Here is a 21,622-nt window from a genome sequence, read left to right as displayed (position 1 = left end):
GAGCTAAAACTACTTAATAAATATAAATTACGAATTTAAATATTCATTAAATTAATTGAAAACTAATTTTATATTTTAAAAAAATATAATATTCTTATTAAAATTTGTGATTTTATTCTAATAAATAGATTTTTGTAAATTTGTCATTAGTAAAAGTGTAACAATCTCTAAATTTGTTCATTTATCTTAACAAATATCATTAAATGGACTCAAATAAGTTTTTATCTAATCAAATTTCGGATAACTCACAAGCGGCTTGGTTCATTCACATATTTAGTTTGATCAATTGTCTGACATTGAATTTTTTTTGCCAACACTTTCTCAAATGAACCGCATAAAGTTTGAATATGCATGTTTACCTGATTATTATGATTTGTATTCTATTCAATTAGTTCGAAAATTTATTCAATCTTATTAATGCATCGAATTATCCACATTAAACTTTATATATGGGGAAAAAATAAAATAACAAAAACTATGTACCCTACATTTATAAATTATTGCGAATCATTGGATCGTACTTGGGAGGTTGAATTGAATATAGAATTTTGTTTAAATTTGTGCTCATTTTGCCCAAACTTTGCAATGATGATTTCACTTTTCAGACTCTTGGGAAGTCCAACACTTCATTGCGGAATATTGATTGGTAAATTCCCATATTGAGTACACTCCTAATAAAAATGTAACAATTGGGATTTTCTATAATTAGCAAAAGGGCTCAAGTTTCGGCATAATTCAAATTTTGGGACGTGTATTGTCATCACTTACATGGTAATTTGCTTGTTCAATGTGGTGAAGATTTTAGAGAAGCCAAAACACGCAACAAAACATAAAATAAAATAAAATAAAATAAACCATTAAATCATTACTTTCATGAATTATTTTGGGCCATGGATTTGTGCAGTAAACTAGAAGAGAGGTGTGTCTAGGGATGCAAACGAACTGAATCGATTTTTAAGGCTCGAATTTAGCTCGATATAAGTATATTTGAGTTCGAGCTCGATTCGAATCTCGATAATTTCAAATATTTTGGCTCGAGTTCGACTCAAAATATTCGAACATATTCGTGAACTATTGCTCGGATATTATAGTTCGCAAAAACTTGAAATGTTCGAAAAAGTTCGAAATGTATATATATTTATTATATAATTATATTATATTAATTAAATATTAAGACTCGCGAACTATTCGCGAACTATCGAACAAAATAATTTTGGCTCGAGCTCGGCTCGAAAAAAAGTTCGAACATGTTCGAATTCGACTCGAGTTCGATAAGTTCGAATACGAATCAAATATTTATCGAGTCGACTCGAAAAACTTACGAACATATTTGGTTCTTTTTCACCCTAGGTGTGCCAACTGCCAGGAGATATATAAGTAAAGTATTCGGTGGAGACAAAACATTAGGAAAGTCAGGTCGTCTAAAATGCCATTACAGCATGCCATATTTGGCAACAAGATGATAGATTGATCCTATCTTTTTACATTTTTATATACATTGAGTCAGAATATAATGTCGTGTCACCAAAAATTATTTGTTTATGTGTCTAAGTTATTCGCCTAGGACCATAAATTCACCGATTAACATGACTAAAAATGAAAAACGTGCAAATAACACGAACAAAAATGTAATTATTTTTCTTATCTTGCATATAAACATATCTCTGTACTACGAATTACAATATTTTAGCCCATATGTTAGGTATATTTGTGGTAACACCCTCCGAACGGGTCTACGATCATATCCATGGTACACAAACTTGTATTTGTTTTTTGTCCGAAGGTTTATTCAGTGCGTATCGAAAGGTAGCGGCTACGGGTTTCTACGTCATAAACAAACTTATATTTTTAAAAAAAAAATACGGATATTGCATGGGGATATATACGTATAAAAACAAGAAGGATTCGAAGATTTGAGAGGGGGGAAAAACTGTACTTTCAAGGACTTGAAAGGGTACATTATGAGTAAAACAAAAGGGGGAATTAAGTGGATTGGAGCATCAAAAAGCATTTACTTTATTTTGTGTATAATATTTTAGGATCCACAGCCACAGAACATGCGTAACTTTTGCAGTGATGATGAATATATAGTGGGATGGTGACGTATCTTGCGAGTGGCCCCTAATTTACTTACATGTGGTCTCACCCTGGACCGGCAGGGTGAAAGAGATTGCTTGATCATGGTCGTCTCCATCAAATCTTATTGTGATCTTCATATTTTATTTAAACAGCAAGGCTCAGTTTGGTACGATGATGAGATGAATAATATATAAATAAGTAATATAATATAATAAAAAATAAATAAAAAATGATAGTTGTTATTTGATTTGATTTGATTGATATATTATAGTTTATTTGATTTGATTGATTAAATTTATATAAAAATGGTAAATTACCATATTATTCTTTTAATAATAATGAAAAAATATAAATAATATTATTTATAAGGGGTAATATAGTAATTTCAATTCAATGATTTGATTGATGTAAGATAAATAATTAATGATTTGATTGATGTAAAATTATAATTAATAGATGGATAAATAATATAATGAGAAGAACGTGTGATTAGATAGGATAATTTTATACATAGATTATTAATAACGGTACCAAACGGAGCCTAAATACATTTACCGCGAGACGAATCCATTTGATCTTTTTATTTTTTCAAGAATTAAGTGGAGTTTGAGATTTGTTTTGTGTAGGAGTCTTGCATGTGTTGATTGAATAAGAGGGGCTGGCGATTGCACTAGGCACTTTTTTAACTTTGTCTCATTTAGGGTATGTTATTCTTTCAAATTTTTGTTAATCTTGAGGGAAAATTGTTTTTTTTATCAAGTATATTTGTCACTTTGCGATTTCAGTCCTCTACATTTTCAGATTTTAATTTTAGTCCGGTATCTTTATTTTTTTGACAATTTTAGTCCTTTTTTCGATGGGACGCTATGTGGCACCAATGCAGTGCTGATGTGAAGCTCACGTGTACAATGTCACATCAGCATTTTCGAAGATTAAAGGACCTAAATTGCCAAAAATTGGAACATGCAGGACTAAAACTGAAATATGAAAAGATAGAGGACCAAAATCACAAAGTGACAAAGATACATGACTAAAATTGCAGTTTTTCCTAATCTTGATATGATCTTTATATTTTATTTAAGAGTAAATAAATCTACGGCGAGATGGGTCAATATGATATTATTATTTTTTTTCATGAGACGGGTCGGATTAGATCGGAGATCTATATAACGTAGTCTTGCAAGTGTTAATTTAATACTGATATGACGCGCACAATCGATAATTAGCAAGGACGTAGGCTCCTATCCAAAGCCGCTGACGATTTCAAGCGTCTATCTTTTAACTTTGTCTCATCTATAGTATGTTATCTTTCAAATTTACGATAATATTTTTTTCTTCTAAATGATTTACCCGCCAAGTATCTCTTGTCGGGAAAAAAAAATCATTTCGCCCTTTTTTAATTGAATTTTTTGGCTCCGTTCTTGATTTAATTAGATTTAGTTGTAGGGGAAAAGAGTGAATTGGTACTGAGGTGTTGAGATAACTAATAAATATTGGTTATGAATTCTACATGTGAGATATATATGATGTTGGGCCGAAATTGGAAGAAATTTTGGTGTGATAGACTATGCCGAAAACGGTTAGTTTATGTTACCATTTTTCACCTATTAAATACCGATCACTTTATTTGTGAACTGAATTTTTTTTATTTAAAAAAAATCGACTCAGAGACTAACAACTCGACATAATATCTGATATTTATCTGTTGGATTTGAATCAGTGGTGAGGCATTTCTGCTGCTGTTGGTTTCAATGGAAGAGGACCATACTGCAACAACTTGCAACATGCTTGATTTTGATGGCTGCTTCTTCAGTAGGCCATTTATCGAGTTTTTACCACAAATTCTTGATTAAAATGAAATTTTTGTCGAGCATTTAGTCGTTTTTGTATAAGATATATAGTTACCGTTTAGTTCATAAGATGATATTAGATAGAAAAATAGCAATAAAACATGTATATATATTTTAAACTCTAATTATTGTAAAACTTATATGAGATGTAAGCTAATTCGATAAGATATGTTGAATCTTATCATTCACACAAAATGATATCGTTTAATTTAATCATTTCAGACTGCGTGTGCGTAATAACATAATTATATAAAACTTTTTAAGAAATAATTTAGAGAAAATATATCGAACTAATAAGTAATTAATTTTTCCGCTCCACATATTTATACTTGAATCTTCTGATCTTTTTAAAAATAATTTAGACAAAACCATCAAGAATATTGTTTCAATAATTTTTTATTTTATAATTTTTTTCCTTTACACGTATCGAATTGAGAATCTATAAAATGAGCCAAATCCTTTTCTTTCCTTTTCTTTTTGTTTTTTACACTTGATAAACGATAATACATTATCTATTGGTTTTTTTATATATTAATTTTAAAAAGTTAAAAAATTTAAAAAAATTTAAAATTAACGTGGATAGTGGAGTTTGCAAAATTACTGCAAAGTGCAAACCCTCCAGTCCTCCACTAAGGAAGCTGACATCTTCTTCTTTTCTTCTTTATAGATATATATATATATATATATATATATATATATATATATTATAATAATTTTAAATTTAAACAAATAAAGGAATTTTTTTAATATATATATAAAAAACATAAATTCTTGAATTTTGCGTACAAAAATTCAATAAAGTTTCATATTCTAATTATTATTATTCCACATTATTATCATTTAATGATATTATTTGTACAAAAAAATAAAAAAAAGTAAAAAGTTGACAGACATACATGTACCTTTTATTTTTTCGAAACTAAACCAGACACATATTTGAATAGAGTAAGTCTCTAGTTAGACAGTTTTATGAATCTATATTCGTGATATAAGTTGATTCGATCCATAAATGAGTGAAAAATAATTATTTTGGCATAAAAAATACTTGGTTGGATCATAAAGATATCATATGTCTCATAAAATTGACACTAATACTTCACAATATTTTTTGTGATACTAAAAAAAAAATTAAAAACATAAAATAGTAAAACATTTTTTTGAACGATAAATCGCCAACTATTTTAAAAATAATGATTTAAAAAAAATAGTTGACCATGTCACTATTTTAGATTATTTATCTTTCAAATTAGCAAATCTAAAAAAAGATGTCATAGGTGGTGGATGTTTGCAGTAATTTTGCTAAACCTCCACTATTCACATTAATTTAAAAATGTTTTAAATTTTTTAAAAGTATTTATAAAAATTGTTGGGACGTTTATGTCATTTAGATTTTTTTTAATATGAAATTATTTATTATAATTGAGTTTCATACTCGATGATTGATATCAAAATCGAAACTTTCATCGTGGGATAAACTTTAGTGGCTTTTTGTTACCTTTTCTGTTGGCCTTTGTTTTTTTTATGTGGCTACTTGGTTTGCAACGGTCAAACAAGAATAAAAGTGTGTACGTACCAAGTACGTACTTTTATTAATGAAAAAAAAACTAGTATTCCGTTAATGATATATCCACTGGTACATGCTACGCATGTTAGTGGGCTCACACGAGTTCATGTGGGGGTTCATCCAAAATATAATTTGATATTGTTCAAATTAAATTATTGTAAAATAAAATATACACTAAATTTGTTGATGGAAAAAATTCACCATTTCATAACGAATTAATAAAAAAAACGTATTTATTGCTTTTTTAAAATTTTCCGGGAAAAAATATATACACACTAATAAATTAAATTTGCCTCGACGATGATATTTTGAGTCCCATTCACGCCAGCCACTAGAATTAGTTATTATACTCGAGGGTTGTAGCATTGTACCAGAAGTAATTTAGTAAACATCGTCTTTCTCTATTTTTAATATTATATTATATTATATTATATTATATTATATTATATTATGACTTTGAAATAATTAAGTTAGATATTGACATAATTTAGTTTCATTTTTTTCCCTTCTTAAGACAATATTGTATGATTGTGCACTGAAATGATAAAAAGATAATATAAAATAATTTTGGCAAAAACTCCTATGAGACGGTCTCAAGGGTCATTTTTATGAGACGAATCTCTTGTATGGGTTATCAATTAAAAAGTTTTATAATTTATGCTAAAAGTATTACTTATTATTATAAATATGGTAGGGTTGACTCGTTTCACGGATGATACCGTCTCACAGGAGTGTTACTCAATAATTTTATAGCTCTGATCCACTATGAAAATTGAATCAAATATTATATGAAATAAGATAAAAACTCTTGGAGTTAATTTTATGAGATGAATATTTTATTTGGTTTCATATGAAAAAATATTATTTTTTATGTCAAAAATATTACTTAATTACTATTGTAAACATTAGTAGGTTTGACTCATATCTCGGATAAAGATCTATGAGACAGTCTCACAAGAAAATTGCTCAATAAATAAATTTTTTTAATCAACTAATATGTAGTCGTTCATGATATCTACTATTTATATTTAGTGATGGGATTTGACATGGCTATTTCTTTAATTATCTTTAATATTTTTTCAAGAAACCAAATTTTATTTGCCAAATATATATATATATATATATATATATTGGTTGCATGTGAGTGGTTTCCATGAGGATTAAATAAGATTGGAAAGGGTACATATTTGTCATTACTAACGGCAACATAGAAGACCGTACCAGATTGGCTTGGGCCCCTCTTTTCTTCTTCAATGCTTACACACTACCCCAAAAACCCGTGCTCTGTCCATTCCCCACTCTTTTTTTAAAAAAATATATAATTTCAAATTCGGTGCAATAATTATATATAATTACTGCAAAAATGGGTATTTCTAGGCTTCAGCTCCGGCTCAAAAAACAAAAACATATATTATATACAAAAAAAGTAACTGCTGTTTGAATTTTCAAATTCCATATGCAATTATAATTATATGTTGCATTTCACTATAGTTCTTTGTCATTTTAGTACTCACAGAATATATGTTCAAGATCTAATCCAATATATAAACATAATTCGAATACATGTTGATGTGAACAACGAGAAATTCTATATCTTCTATTGCAAATTTCAAAACATATAAATTTTTATGAGATCGTTTTATGTATCAAATTTATATCTTTCATTCGATTCGATTCGATTCGATTCAGGATAATGTAAAATATTAATTTTATTATACATATGAATCAAATATATTTTTATAATATGTAAATAAATAAATATATGAAATAGTTTAACAGAAAACATACTCACTCTGTCTTATTTCAGTTTTTTTGAGTCGAGGGAAGAGATTTTTGTTAAAATTAAATTTCGAATCCAAATCTTTATCTTATACTCAACTTTGATAACAGATAAGCTATAATTAACAATATCGAAAAGAAAAGAAAACTATGAACACAATATCTTAGCCCCACCCCACCCCACCCCAACTTTGGTTGATAAATACCTTCACCATTCTATCCTTTCCAAAACCACACTCACCCCAAAAATCCATAACCCTTTCATATACAAAATCTTCATTCATTCTCAAATCTTCTTCCGAATCAACAAAACATCGAAAAATGGCGATCAAGAAAGCAGCCAAAGTTTCGCAGGCAACAGCCCTGAGGCAAATCTTGAAGAGATGCTCCAGCTTGGGCAAGAAAAATGGCTACGACACCGAAGAATGCCCGCCGGTGGACGTCCCCAAAGGCCACTTCGCCGTGTACGTCGGCCAGAACCGGAGCCGATACATCGTGCCCATTTCTCTGTTGACTCATCCCGATTTCCAGGTCCTTCTCAGACAAGCAGAAGAAGAGTTTGGATTCGATCACGACATGGGTCTCACCATCCCCTGCGAAGAAGTCGTTTTCAGATCTCTCACCTCTTCCATGCTCAGATGAGGAAGATCTGGGCTAATTCTTGAATCGGGAATGAGAAGATAAATTGTTTCTTGGAATATCGGGAGAGATGGCCAAAGACGATTAAGGCAGCAGATTTGTGCTGATTTTTTCGTCTTTTTTTTAAACATCTTTCTTGGTTTCATTTTTTTTAAAATTTTTCCCCTTCTTTGGGGGAGAAATGTTTATTTTAACCAACAACCCATGACTATTGATTATTAGTATTTTTTGTGGGGGTTGGATTTGTATAAAATTTAACTGATTCTGTGATTTTTCCTCGTTGTGGTGTTTGCTCATTAACACACCCCCTGAGAGAGGAAATTAATTATGTGCTACTTCTACTCTACTCATGTTATGATCAATTGACGAACGATTGGTTGTTTGAAATTTGAATATAGACTCAATTAAATTTGCCTTTTATTATAGTCAAACTGGTAACGTGATGAATTTTGTTTAAAATTTTAAATCCCCCTGTGATTTCTCTATCAAGTCAATATCATATTCATTGTATGGACAAAATGGTATGGGTCACGGGAGATAATATAGCATTCTAACGTTGAATTCCAACCATTTGCGGGTCTTTCGACGTGATGTTCGTTTCTTGACCAGAAATTGATAATTTTATGTTTGTGGAAAAAAAAAAATTTAATCCAATTATTGTCCTTGCTACATTGTTTTTACTTTTTAGATTGAATGACAAATTTCTCCGGGCTATATTCAATGTGAAAATAAAAGAAAATATAGACAGCAAAGCCTATAAATTCCTCCCATAACAAATTTGGAGAATGGAAGTGATTGCTAAAGTTTACTCGCGTCACTCACCCCGGAAAAGAGTTCTCTAATATGTATAATTAAAAGAGAGAAAATGTTTTCTGTGATAAAATGACACTTAACATTTCACGTTACCTATTGTTATAAGATCTACTTCGAATTCTGAACAATACCACAACAATAATAGAAGCAACAACGAACAAGTCGAGACGAAAGATTTTCTTTATCCGCAAGACGAAATTATCCGTTAACAGTGCTCAACGTTAATCGTCACTAAAATACAAAGACTTTACAATCGAGATATAGCAACACAACAAATATCTCGATCTTCGTCAAACGAAAATATGTGTCAATTTTGACTTTTGTGAGAGAGAGGGAAGAATTTTTCAGAAAAGCAGAAATCTAACGTTATAAAGTTATCAGATATTCTATGTAATCGTTTGAAGGCCAAATGATGCAACCCATGACAGAAAAATCCCAAAAAAAGACGCAACTTTTCAGAGTACAGACGTCGCGCTCGAGCGGTAAAATTTTACCGCTCGATCGACCAACTTTCTGTCTTGAATGTGGGGTTCTGCGCTCGAGCGGTAATATTTTAATTACCGCTCGGGCGTACCGACATACCGTACCCTCTTCTGACTCGTAGGTGAGGGCTGCGCTCGAGTGTTAAAATCTTACAGCTCAGGCGCAATAAAATAATATTAAATATTATAATATTATTTTAAACTAAATTTTATCTAAAAATAATAATCGGATCATAAGACCCCACCCCGCGCCGCGCAGGCCGCTCGCATGTCTTTGTTTCATTGATTAACATCTTGCTCCTTTACAAAATATTCGGTGCCCTAAGGGCCCAATCCCATAACTCAAATTTGGGTTATTTACGGAGTTAAATACATTGGAAATATTCCAATGTGAGACAATCCAAAACAAGTTTTCCCTCCTATTTATTTCACAAAATTCAAACTTTCTCAACACAATTCAAATAAGTCTTTCAAGCTCATTTCAACTACAATTCATTCAATAACTTTTCCAACACTTATATCAATTTTCATTGATTGATATATATAAACTTAATTAACTGTTAATATAATAAAGAATGTTACATCAATTAACAAATGCGATTTCTTTGCAATTACAACACATTTTCTAAAAGATATGATTCTTAATGGCAAAAAAAAAAAGTATCCTTTTATGTATATACGTGTATATTGAAAAACCACTTCCATTAACCGACACCTTTTAATTCAGGCCATCTTAATTATTAAAGTAATTAAAGGTAAAATAAACAAAATAATAATAATTCATATCGTGAAAAATATTTAACCACATAGAGGAGAAAATAGCATATAACAAGTCTTATATATATTTCACGCATCATACATATTTTGATGATTCTATATATATACATATACATATATATATATATATATATATATATATACACACACATTATATTGGAAGTATTTCTCGTGATTTACCAAACACGAAAATGAAATGCAAGAAATATGCTTGTCTCGTTTGCTAGTTAATGCGTAAGTCGAAACAAGAAACAAAATTTAGCCCTTTCGTATAAATATAAATTGCACAGCTCATTCAAGACTTTCGATGATAGTGAGGAAAAAAACTTGTCTTTTTTCATTAGGTAGTAAAACAAAATATAAACTTGATGTCTTCTGTTGATTGATATAGTCAGGAATTAAATAGGTTTTGTGACATTTTACTCTAAAAATTTAGCCAATTAGAGTGATTCGAGTTCGAATTATATATATATATATATATTATCATAATTGGATTGAAAATTCCAAGAATTTTACTTTTACGGGTATTTTTGGATGGAGATGTAACCTATGGCCTATATATGGCTAATACATATTAGATTAAACAGCCATTAGGCAAGTACAAGCAAGTGTACATTGTACAACAAACATTTGTTGTAATAAACATTAGGTGTACGGTGGATTTGTATTTATTTTTATTATATAGCAGTAATATCTATGACATTTAATTCGTGGTCCAATCTAAATGTGTGGTTGTTATGATATCCCACAAATATTAAACTAATAAAGAGTTAGTTATCAACTCATGAGGCAATCCCACCCAATAGGCAAGTCTTTTGGGATGGACACCTCATGAGTTTATAACCTAACATTTGGTGCTCTCGTTGAGAGCCGACGTAGCGGAAGGGGCGACCTAGAAAAGGGCTACCATCGGATCAGTGTCGATAATTGGAAAAATTATAGGCCGAATTAAGGTGCATGAATGCATGCACTGAATACTGAAAGGTGAGTGAAAGCCGCCTAGAGTAGGCCGACGCGGACGTCGGCTTCTCAAGGGGTCGACAATGTTATGATATCCCACATTGAAATATTAAACTAATAAAGAGTTAGTTATAAACTCATGAGGCAACCCCACCCAATAGGCAAGTCTTTTGGGATGGACACCTCATGAGTTTATAACCTAACATTTGATGCTCTCGTTGAGAGCCGACGTAGCGGAAGGAGTGAAAGCCGCCTAGAGTAGGCCGCCGCGGACGTCGGCTTCTCAAGGGGTCGGCAATGTTATGATATCCCACATTAAAATATTAAACTAATAAAGAGTTAGTTATAAACTCATGAGGCAACCCCACCCAATAGACAAGTCTTTTGGGATGGACACCTCATGAGTTTATAACCTAACAGTGGTCGTTGAAGAAAATTAGTTACACACTAGAATTTGGTTTGATAATGACAATAGATTCAACGGCTCATTTTTTTTACGTACGTGAGATCTGTTCGCGACATGTTTATACGCATGCAGACAAGATGAGCTATTGAATAACCCATTGAGCAATGAGCACTGTCCCAATGAGATAACATCGATAAGACCTCAGAATTGATGTATTTTACCACGTCTTCAAGACTAATATCCTAACCGCGACGATTCATTATTTGTCACATCAACACTATATTAATTATACTCATATGTCGAAATATGAACTATCATATCTATATGATTTGCTTATTATACTAAAGGCGTAGTATCTCATGACCAGATAGTGTAGATGAACTTTATTACCAATTTTAAATAAAAAATTGAATCCATTGGTTCACCACATGTGCGTGGTGTCTTTCATGAATACGCACACCAACTTGGGGATATGGGCGCATTTTAATGAAGGTGGTGCAACTTCCTTCGCTGGTCCTGATCCCTTCTTTTTCACACACACATCGACACATATGCTCCTCCCGTCTTAGATATTTAGATTTATATGTTTGTTTTTGTTATTCACGTGTAAAGTTACGGAAAAGTGAATTTTAAGAAGAAAATTTTTCATTCTACTATTATTTAACGCATGTTTTAGTAATTCAATAAACAACTTACTCCCTCAGTTTCAAATATAAATATCACATTTCATTTTTAATAATCTCAAATATATAGTTCATTTCCTTATATATTTAATGTTATTTTATCAATTTTTTTCTCCAATATAATCTCATCATTAAATACATTGACTATTTTCAACAATTTTTTGATCATATCGAAACATTCGTTAAATAAAGATAAAAATAGAAAGTTCAATTCAAAATTTACATTTCCTAGAATTTCCTTAATTTGTTTGAAAACACACATGAACTTGAATATGCTAGACAAACGTAGTAGTAATTATATTATAAAGCAAATTAAATAGGAATAGATTGGTAAATGAGCGAAAAAATACTACTAAATATGAAAAGTATATTGTATATTTGAAACTGACAGAATGAAAATTTAACTTAAATATACGAGACGGATAAAATATAACATGTGCATGAGTATAACACATCAACATAGTTTGGAAATTCATTAATATGCAAATTCAACAATAAAATTAAAATTAGTATTCTGTTATCATATATTCTTCGAAGTATTCATATTTAAAAAATATATCTAATTACATGATTCGACACAGTACATGTCATATATGTGTGTCCCTCGTCAATTCCACGATGAAATGCTAGAGTGATTAGCATGTTTGAAAGACAACGTGTTCGATTGATCGTCAGATAAAATCGTAAGACTCGCGACAAGTTGGTATTCATATTTAAAGAGTGTTTGCAATCACTAAAAAAAATGATTGTTAGCTTTTGGTTTAAAAAAATCATTTTTGTGTGTTTCTTAAACCTAGATTATGTGTTAGCTTATGCTTAACTTAATTGAAATCCAAAAGCTAGTCATGTGGTGATATGATTCTCCAAAAGTGATTCTAATAAGAAGGTCATTGTTAAAATCACTTTAATCACTTATTTATCAAACACTACCCAACTTTAATATTTAGATTTTAACATACGTACGTTTCCAAACACTACCAACTTTTGATTTTTCTTAACTTTTTATAATCTATAAATTAATCACTTTTACAAAAGCACAATCTATTGCAAACACTCTCTTAAAGACGATGTTACGCTTCTTAGAAGCAGTTAATCCCCGACATTGGTTTAGACGTAGTGTTTAAGAGAGTTTCTAAGGGAGTGTTTGAAATAGATTGTGCTTTTGTGAAAGTGATTAATTTATAGATTATAAAAAAGTTAAGAAAAATCAAAAGTTGGTAGTTTTTGGAAACAAATGTGAAAATCTAAAAATCAAAGTTGGGAAGTGTTTGATAAATAAGTGATTGGAGTGATTTTAACAATGACCTTCTTATTAGAATCACATTTGAAGAATCATAATCACCACATGACTAGCTTTTGAATTTCAATTAAGTTAAGCTAAGCTAACACATAATCTAGGTTTACGAAACACACAAAAATGATTTTTTTAAGCCAAAAGCTAACAATCACTTTTTTTTTTAGTGGTTGCAAACATTCCCTAAGAAACATTTCCTAGTTTTTCATTTTGTTAAAAAAAAGCGGAGGAATGTTTTCTAAAAGTCCTCCCAACACTATAACATATATTGAACTTGAATTTGGACCAATGACGCGACCCTGAAGTCAGGTGGACTATCTTCTCAAATGGCATACAGTACAATTTGGTACCATTAGTTAATATTAGCTAGCTAGAGACATGACATTCAATATCAAACGCGTTTCTATGTACTTGTTCGGTTGTTCCCATTTCATTGACCCAGAATATTCAATTCAAATTCTTGCTTTTAAATCATTTGATTTTCGTACAGTCCCGACCCACACGTTAATTTATATGAAAACCCGCAACGACTCTAGCTAAAAGCTGTCTATTTGTAGTTTGTAGACCAAGTACTACACTGTGTCGCAAAATGTGGAAAAGAAAGTGACAATTTGTGAAATTTACATTTTTTTTTAAAAAAAAGAGAGAGTGTAAGTTATGATTTATAAGAAAAAGAAAAAAGGTAATTATCATGTGAAATTTGAGTGCAACCAAGTCTATGTTTGTCTGCTTTTTGTATTTGGATTTAAAATTATTGTGAGATTGGATCCCATTGAAGAAGCATCTGATTTTTTCAGCCCACTTATGAAAACGTTTGGAACGAAGGGATACTACTATTTTTTGATCAAATTCCTTAAAAGCCCATTGTCAACTTGGAAGTTGGAATCACACAATTGATCAACTGTGGCTTGTCACGGATATGTATCCGTGAGATATGTAGATCAAATCTATGTCTAGAGTTGAGAATATTTTTTCTTGAGTTGGGATAGAGATTCATATCACTAAAATACCGTACCAAGACAGGTGGATTAGATAGCAAGACATGTGGGTTTTCGGTATACCGTACAAAAAATATCGGTATGAAAAAATTATACCAGTACCGATACCGAAATTTCAAAATTTTGGTATACATACCGAAAAAAAATTCGATAGACTAAAAAAATATCTGTATATCGAAAAATTTCGGTATGATATCCCGATAATTCGGTATTTTGGTACGGCGCAAGATATATACCTTGGTTCCTTGTTTGTCTGCTCCACTTCACAGATGAGAAGTGTAACAGTCATTTTAAGTATATGCTGATGTATTATTATAGGGTTTTTTCATTTTAGTCCTTCTATATTTGTCAATGGAAAAAACTAAAGAAGAAGAAGAGAACACGAGGCACGTGACATTCAAAACAGAATCCAACAATATTATTCAGTCCCATTAAACTACAGTTTTCTCACTTTTGGAATTTGTCAATCTTTAAGTGAAAATCGAAACGAAAAAAGAAGAATCACAAGCCAAAATTAAAACCATTTGGAAACATTCCACCAAAGGACCAAACAGTTAATTAGAAGAAAAGCAATGGAGCTATATTCATCAGACCAGAAGAAGAAAACGCAATTTTTCTCATCAGCCTCCAAAAAAGTAAAATGTGCTTCCATCAGTGATGTCCCTTTGCTTCGGCTGTCTTGTGAGATTTGGCTTTTGCCTGGCGAAATAGGAAATTGATAAATATTAGATCTTTTCGCTCCTTATCATGACATTTCGATCACCATACAAGTTAACCATATCATGCACAAAATAAATGTCCAAATGCATCAAAACTCCCAAAACTATGCAAATAAACAAAAGAATGGAGTTGATGCGTCTTGAAAAATAAACAATACATGAAGCAAATGAAAGGAACAAACTTTGATCATGATACACGGTAAATGAATGTCGAGGACTCGAGGCACATATTAAAGCACGAAAAAGAGAGGAGGAAAAACTTTATGACAGATGAACATTCAGAAAATACATCGAAAACAAACATTTTCAGAAGTCATCGACCCCCAGTCAGCTAAGAAAACAATGAGCAGTAAACGAACCGTCTGCTCATTTTCTTCGAAGAATCAAACTCGTGACATTTCATATTGAGGGCAGCCCAACACTTTCACGGTTTTATTATTCAAGAACTACAGGATTAGAAAAGAATGAGAGGTGGTGATTTTTAACTATGGTTGGAAGTCCTCTCCGGATGCTATGTTCAGGTATATAGATATATATAAACGCAAAACCCAATTGGAAACAAAAATACAAGCAACGTCTACGTCCAACTAATGATAGAACATTGAGCATCATGGAAAGCAGCTAATCCTAAGCAATCGATCATTTGAAATTTAAATGATTGGGATTTAAATGGAAAAGGTTCTATTAAAACGATCATGATCAGCTGCAGCCATTTCAAACACCACAGCCAGATACGAAAGAAATCGCAGGTCGAAAGACAGCGATTACCAGACAAGGCTGTCGAAACAAACAATGGAACATCAAGTCTGCACTCACTTTCTTCACTATGCTGACACAAAAATTTGTAACTCACATTCCCGAGAAGATGTTCATTTACAATTCATCGCCATATAACAGAAGATAGTCATGTCAGTATAAGTTATCTATAACTAAACAAAATAGCAGCAATCAAAATCCCAGTTTCCTCATTCCTTTATTGGATCAGTTTTTTTTTCCCAGCTTCAATTGTAACATCCTCCTAATTCGAGGTGGAAAAGAAGCAGAGAGAATGAAAGTACATGTATTTCTTGAAATACATCACATGAAATTTCAATTTTTTTTCTCGATACTTCAACCCAAACACCAGATCGATACAAGTCAACACATTGACCCAAACTGATGAAAGTTGCAGCACAAATCAATGGAAATTACTTGACCCCGAATCACTACATAAATAACAAAAATACAGGGACGAGATCAAAAGTACCTTGAGGATTTTAAGCTTCACGTTTCCGTAAACAAGCCCGATTGAGAGAGCTGACGCGCGCGCCACCTGCCATTGATCAATACATGATTCGCGGGGATTTTATATTCAACCATACAAACGTGAAATGTATAAAATTGAAGTTGAGCAAGAAATCTAGATCGTTTTGGAAAAATAAAAGATCTTGAATACCAATGCGAGGGTGCTGGTGCCGGAGTACAGTCCCGGAGGTGGCGCCGCCATCGAATGAGAGTTCCGACTGAGAGTCTGAAAGTAAGAAATTAATTGACCAAAACACACATATCACCCGGAAGATTTGGTATTTTCAATTTTGGAATAAATACATTTTAGTAATGCAAAAATAACCATTTTGGTCCTGTAAATTGCATCTTTTTTGTCCTGTAAATTGCATCTTTTTTTGTTTTTTGTCCTGTATCTATTGAAAGTAAGATAACAGTCCTATAACTTTACTTTTCATGCTATTCTGATCCAATTTACACTGGAGTAAATTATTTTGACTTTGAATTGCTGACTAGATGGTTGAGTTGTTTGACATGGCATTATTTTAAATGTGTTGGCTGCCATATAGACTAACTATTTAATTAATTAACTTTCCAAATGGATTAGTGAAAAAACATGAATAACAATAATAATAATAATAATAATAATAATAATATCGTATACATGCGGTCAAAAACATCCCAGAGACGGTAGCCCTAAATTTTGAAATCCTTATTTCTCAAGTCCCAAATTCTAATCCACCTATGAACACTTGATCGATGACCAAAATCGATTGAAATTCATAAAAACCAAAAGCTTTTCAAAGAATATCCAAACTAATCGTATTCATCTACAGGTTGAATCATCATTTCCTTTTGGATATTCTTTGAAAAGCTTTTGGTTTCTATGAATTTCAATCGATTTTGGTCATCGATCAAGTGTTCATGGGTGGATTAGAATTTGCGACTTGAGAAATGAGGATTTCAAAATTTAGGGCTACCGTCTGGGATGTTTTTGACCGCATGTATATGATATTATTATTATTATTATTATTATTATTATTATTATTATTATTATTATTATTATTATTCATGTTTTTTTACTAATCCATTTGGAAAGTTAATTAATTAATTAGTTAGTCTATATGGCAGCCAACACATTTAAAATAATGTAATGTCAAATAACTCAACCGCCTAGTCAACAATTCAAAGTCAAAATAATTTACTCTAGTGTAAATGGGACCAAAATAGCATGAAAAGTAAAGTTACAGAACTGTTATCCTACTTTCAATAGATACAGGATCAAAAACCAAAAAAATGCAACTTACAGGACCAAAATGGCTATTTCCCCATTTAGTAATTGTTCCTTTTTTTCCCTTAGAATGTAAAAAACCGCTCATAAAAATATATATTTACTATATTATAATAGATAAACTCATTAGAAAAATTACATTTGCCCATTTTAACAGATTTCAAAATATACCCATATCATCATTTCAAACATATTTAATAACTAGCAAATCACGCACGCGATAATTCACGTGCACAAATTTTCATGTAATTAAATTTTTCTTAAAAAATTCTTTAAGGTTGTGCTTGGATATATATAAGGATTTTAAATCCATAGATTTCAAATATATTCAAATGTATTTTTGTTGTATATAGAAGTAGTAAAATAAATTTCAAATCTAATCTTTTCATGTTTATATGATATTTCATGTTAGTTATGATAGATTTCAAGTTCATCCAATAATGAATTCATTTGAAATACATTCTACTTTATATAACTAATGTGTAAATAAGTAGTGTATAGATTTAGAATTTGATGTATTGTTTTATTGTTAACAATTAAATAGAATCGAAATCCATGAATTTGAAATATTTCTTTCATTCAAACGCAACCTGAGATGTTTTTCAAGAAAATATTTAAGATATTGATCATAAGTAACAAATCATTTTAGTTTTTAAATTTATTGAAATAATTTTGTTGTAACAAATTTTATTGGATGAAATAAATAAGGGTATTTTTGTTCATTCATTAAATTACCAAGTAAATCATTATTCAAAAACTTCTCACCTCTTCTTCCAACTATTTCATTATCCTAATTTTTAACCACTACTATCTCATTACCCTAATGAAAGAAAAAATTATAAATTAATTCAAATTTATAAAATTATATTTTGTGCACATATAACATATGTGCTCAGTGTACTAGTATAGATATAAAACCAGGCTTGCTCTAGCAAATGTATGGGCTGGGTTTGTTTTATATTTATGTTATAAACTATTTTACATCGAATTTTTATATTTCGGTTCATAAATAATTTTACCCAAAATATTATATATATATATATATATATATATATATATATATTGTAGCGATTTTGTTGATTTATTAGATGTAATCACCAAATGTTATTTGATCACTCGACTCACTGATTCAATTTTGAAATTTTTTCTAATCAATGGAACAGTAAATATGCATAAAGAAAAAAGAACACCGAGATTTGAAGATGGCCGAAAATTAGGTGAAATATGCAATTTCCGACCATCTTTACATTTTCGACCACTGAGATTGAAATTTGTATCATATGATATATTGTTGGATTTGCATTTTTGAGACGACCCTACCGTTAAAATTTCAAAGTAATCGGAGTTATTTTGGGCACAAGTGTACGTCTAGGGTGCGCGAGGTCAAAACTATATATATATATATATATATATATATATGTGTGTGTGTGTGTATATATGTATATGTGTGTGTATATATATGTATATTACCACATAAATTCCGAATTAAAACTACAGAGATGCATACAATATTAGTGTGGTTTATAAATATTATGTTCTATGAAAAAATTTGAACTTTCATAGTATACTTTTATTAACTCAAATTTACCATAAGAATTTTTTGAATTTAGAAATTGCTTATTTGAAATTTCGGGGCACAATAATAATATATGAAATCTTTGATACTCGATCCTAATTCTTTTTATCGGGCCTTTACAAACACAATCAGCAATTACTACAAAACAATATCAATTAGAGCATGTTCAATGGTGAGAATTGAGATGAAGTTGGTGTGAGAAAGTTGATAACTCCATTGCATGATGATGTCAGCAATGATAACTTCATTGCTTGGTTCTGCGAGGGTGAGATGATGTTGTAGAGAGGATGTTGAAATATTAATTTGTTATTTCATTAAATATATATTTTTATTTAAACACAAAATAAATTTTCATAATTATAATAAATTAAAATTACACATAATTGAAATTTAAATATTACATAAAATTCAAAAATACACAAAATTAAGAAATTTAAAAAAAGGTACAAATAATTAAAGCAAATTACCAACAACAAAATAAATTATTGCCCAAATCTTTTACGAAGAATTGCTTGTTGCATCTTCGTAAAATATTCACGTTGCACATCATTCATGTTTGGATCATTAATATCTTTATCCATGATTCGATTTTTTTGCTCTCTCTCAGCCTCCATCTCTTTCATCGCTTGTTTCTTTTCTTTCATTTCTTACTTCCTAAACTCTATTTCGTACTTCTTGGACATTCGTTCCTCAATTTTTGCACAATGCTCTCTTGCCATAGAAATCTTCGTATCCTCAATTTCATAAAACCTTGTCTGCTCCTCACGCATTTTTGCATACAAATCTATCATGAAATTTTTGAGCCAGATCCTTTCATGCTCGCTTTGAAGATCTTTCTTGCCATTGGTCTAATGGTTTTCTCCACTTCTTGCGCATCATTTCTTTCATCGGCTGTAGGCATATCAGTGGGAGTGGAGAAAGGAGATGGAGATGATTCACCATCAATATTTTTTAGCTTTTTGGTTGCATTTGCCGCATCGCCTTCGTATTTTGCTAACAATCATATCCTCCATTTCGGTTGATCCTTAAAGACTAACCAAGTTTTCTCCTCGGACCATGCGGTTCCATAATCTTTCTAAAACATTGTTTGACCTTGAGTATACTAATTAAAAATAATAATTTAGCAATTTTTTTACTATCAAAGTAGAATAAAACATTGTGATAAAATTTTAAGAATACCTTCGTCTCAAATGATGATCCACTTTGGTTGAGGGCTTCTATTTCGCTTATTTTGTTTTGGAAAGAGAAAACTCGTTTTGCAAGATCTTGCAAATGTTGGCGCATGTTGTCCCTAGAACGAACTTTCCATCATATTGGAAACTCTTGATTATATTCTTTTTCAACCATTCCCCAAAAACTAGCATTGCTTTGGTCATTTCCAAGTGTCGTATTGGTATATGCGTTGCACCATGCCTTTGCAAAACGTTCATCTTCATCTTTCAACCACTTTTTCCTCGTGATGGCGTCACCCCCACTTGCAGCAACTTGTTTTTTTTTTCCTTTTTGATTTTGAAGATGTAGTTTTGAAAATAGGAGGAGGGACTTCGTTTGGATTTTGGAAAAATTGAGTTTGATTGAACATTTGACTCAACATTTGTTCGTTGAAGTATTGAGATTGGCAAAGACCAATCCATCGGGCATTGAGTTGCGATAATTTTGGTGGAAGAGAATTAAGATCATCATTGTTCCATGGATTCATTTTCGGATTTGGATTGAATGAAATCAAAGAACAAGAATTTGTTTTTGGGTAGAATGAAAGTGTAGAAGAAGTTGTTGATGTTTCAAGGAATAATGGAGAATATATAGAAGATTGAAAAATATAGTCGTTACTAGTCGTTGGAGGTTTTTTTGAGTTTTTTTTTTTTTTTAAAAAAAAATTAAATGATTTTTTAATTATTAATTATTTTAATTTTTAATGATTTAAAAGGTTAGATTAATCTGGACTGTTGGATCTCTAACGGCCAGATTAATCTTACCATGCAATTTAAAAAAAATAAGAAAGTCGTTTGAATTAATTTTAAAAAAATAAAATAAGGGGAATCACCGCGCGGGGCCCGCTTATTTCTCGCACGCAGATGTTATCAGCGTGCGAGATTCTCGCCCCTTGAAGGGGGCGAGAGATGATGTGGGCCGAGGATGTGGACTTCATCGCTCCACATCTTCGGCCATTGTACATGGCCTTAAGTATGAGAAAATGGTGCGGTGAGTCGGTGAGTACGTGACCGATGATTTATGTTTCATCAATTAGGTACTTTTTTGGTAAGATAAATTAGACATTAATCGATTACTTGAACTTGGTGTCATACACCATTATTCTAATCAATTATATTGTAAAATCATCTATCATATATATAGGATGCGTTTACTTGCTATGATAAGTATAAGATTATATTAATAATCTTATCAATCTCATATTTACTTGTTTTTGAAGACTCGTATTAACTCATAA

The 21,622-nt window shown here is 30.9% G+C and overlaps 2 protein-coding genes across 2 annotated transcripts; one reads left to right on the top strand and one right to left on the bottom strand.

The window, feature by feature from the left end:
• Positions 1-7,514: 7,514 nt before the first annotated feature.
• Positions 7,515-8,318, top strand: LOC140892141 (auxin-responsive protein SAUR50-like). Its single transcript, XM_073300900.1, has one exon. It carries the CDS (start codon positions 7,594-7,596, stop codon positions 7,912-7,914), a length of 321 nt encoding a protein of 106 aa, XP_073157001.1. The 5' UTR covers positions 7,515-7,593; the 3' UTR covers positions 7,915-8,318.
• Positions 8,319-14,695: 6,377 nt separating this feature from the next.
• On the bottom strand, positions 14,696-16,612 carry LOC140893216 (uncharacterized). Its single transcript, XM_073302283.1, has 3 exons — positions 16,479-16,612; positions 16,290-16,355; positions 14,696-15,023 (listed from the first exon to the last, which is right to left on the bottom strand). Exons 1-3 carry the CDS (start codon positions 16,527-16,529, stop codon positions 14,976-14,978), a joined length of 165 nt encoding a protein of 54 aa, XP_073158384.1. The 5' UTR covers positions 16,530-16,612; the 3' UTR covers positions 14,696-14,975.
• Between the last annotated feature and the right edge of the window lie 5,010 nt (positions 16,613-21,622).

Source organism: Henckelia pumila, chromosome 3, assembly GCF_033568475.1.
Source record: "Henckelia pumila isolate YLH828 chromosome 3, ASM3356847v2, whole genome shotgun sequence".
Lineage (NCBI taxonomy): Eukaryota > Viridiplantae > Streptophyta > Magnoliopsida > Lamiales > Gesneriaceae > Henckelia > Henckelia pumila.
The sequence above is the reverse complement of the archived record's forward strand: the minus strand, read 5'-3'. Positions and strand labels throughout refer to the sequence as shown.

Excerpts from the sequence above, each read along its gene's own strand:
- LOC140892141 (XM_073300900.1), top strand. The coding sequence starts at position 7,594 with ATGGCGATCAAGAAAGCAGCCAAAGTTTCGCAGGCAACAGCCCTGAGG.
- LOC140893216 (XM_073302283.1), bottom strand. The coding sequence starts at position 16,529 with ATGGCGGCGCCACCTCCGGGACTGTACTCCGGCACCAGCACCCTCGCA. Across the intron at positions 16,356-16,478 it reads GCACCAGCACCCTCGCATTG|GTGGCGCGCGCGTCAGCTCT; the intron begins GTATTCAAGATC and ends GATCAATGGCAG. Across the intron at positions 15,024-16,289 it reads TGAAGCTTAAAATCCTCAAG|GCAAAAGCCAAATCTCACAA; the intron begins GTACTTTTGATC and ends CTATTTCGCCAG.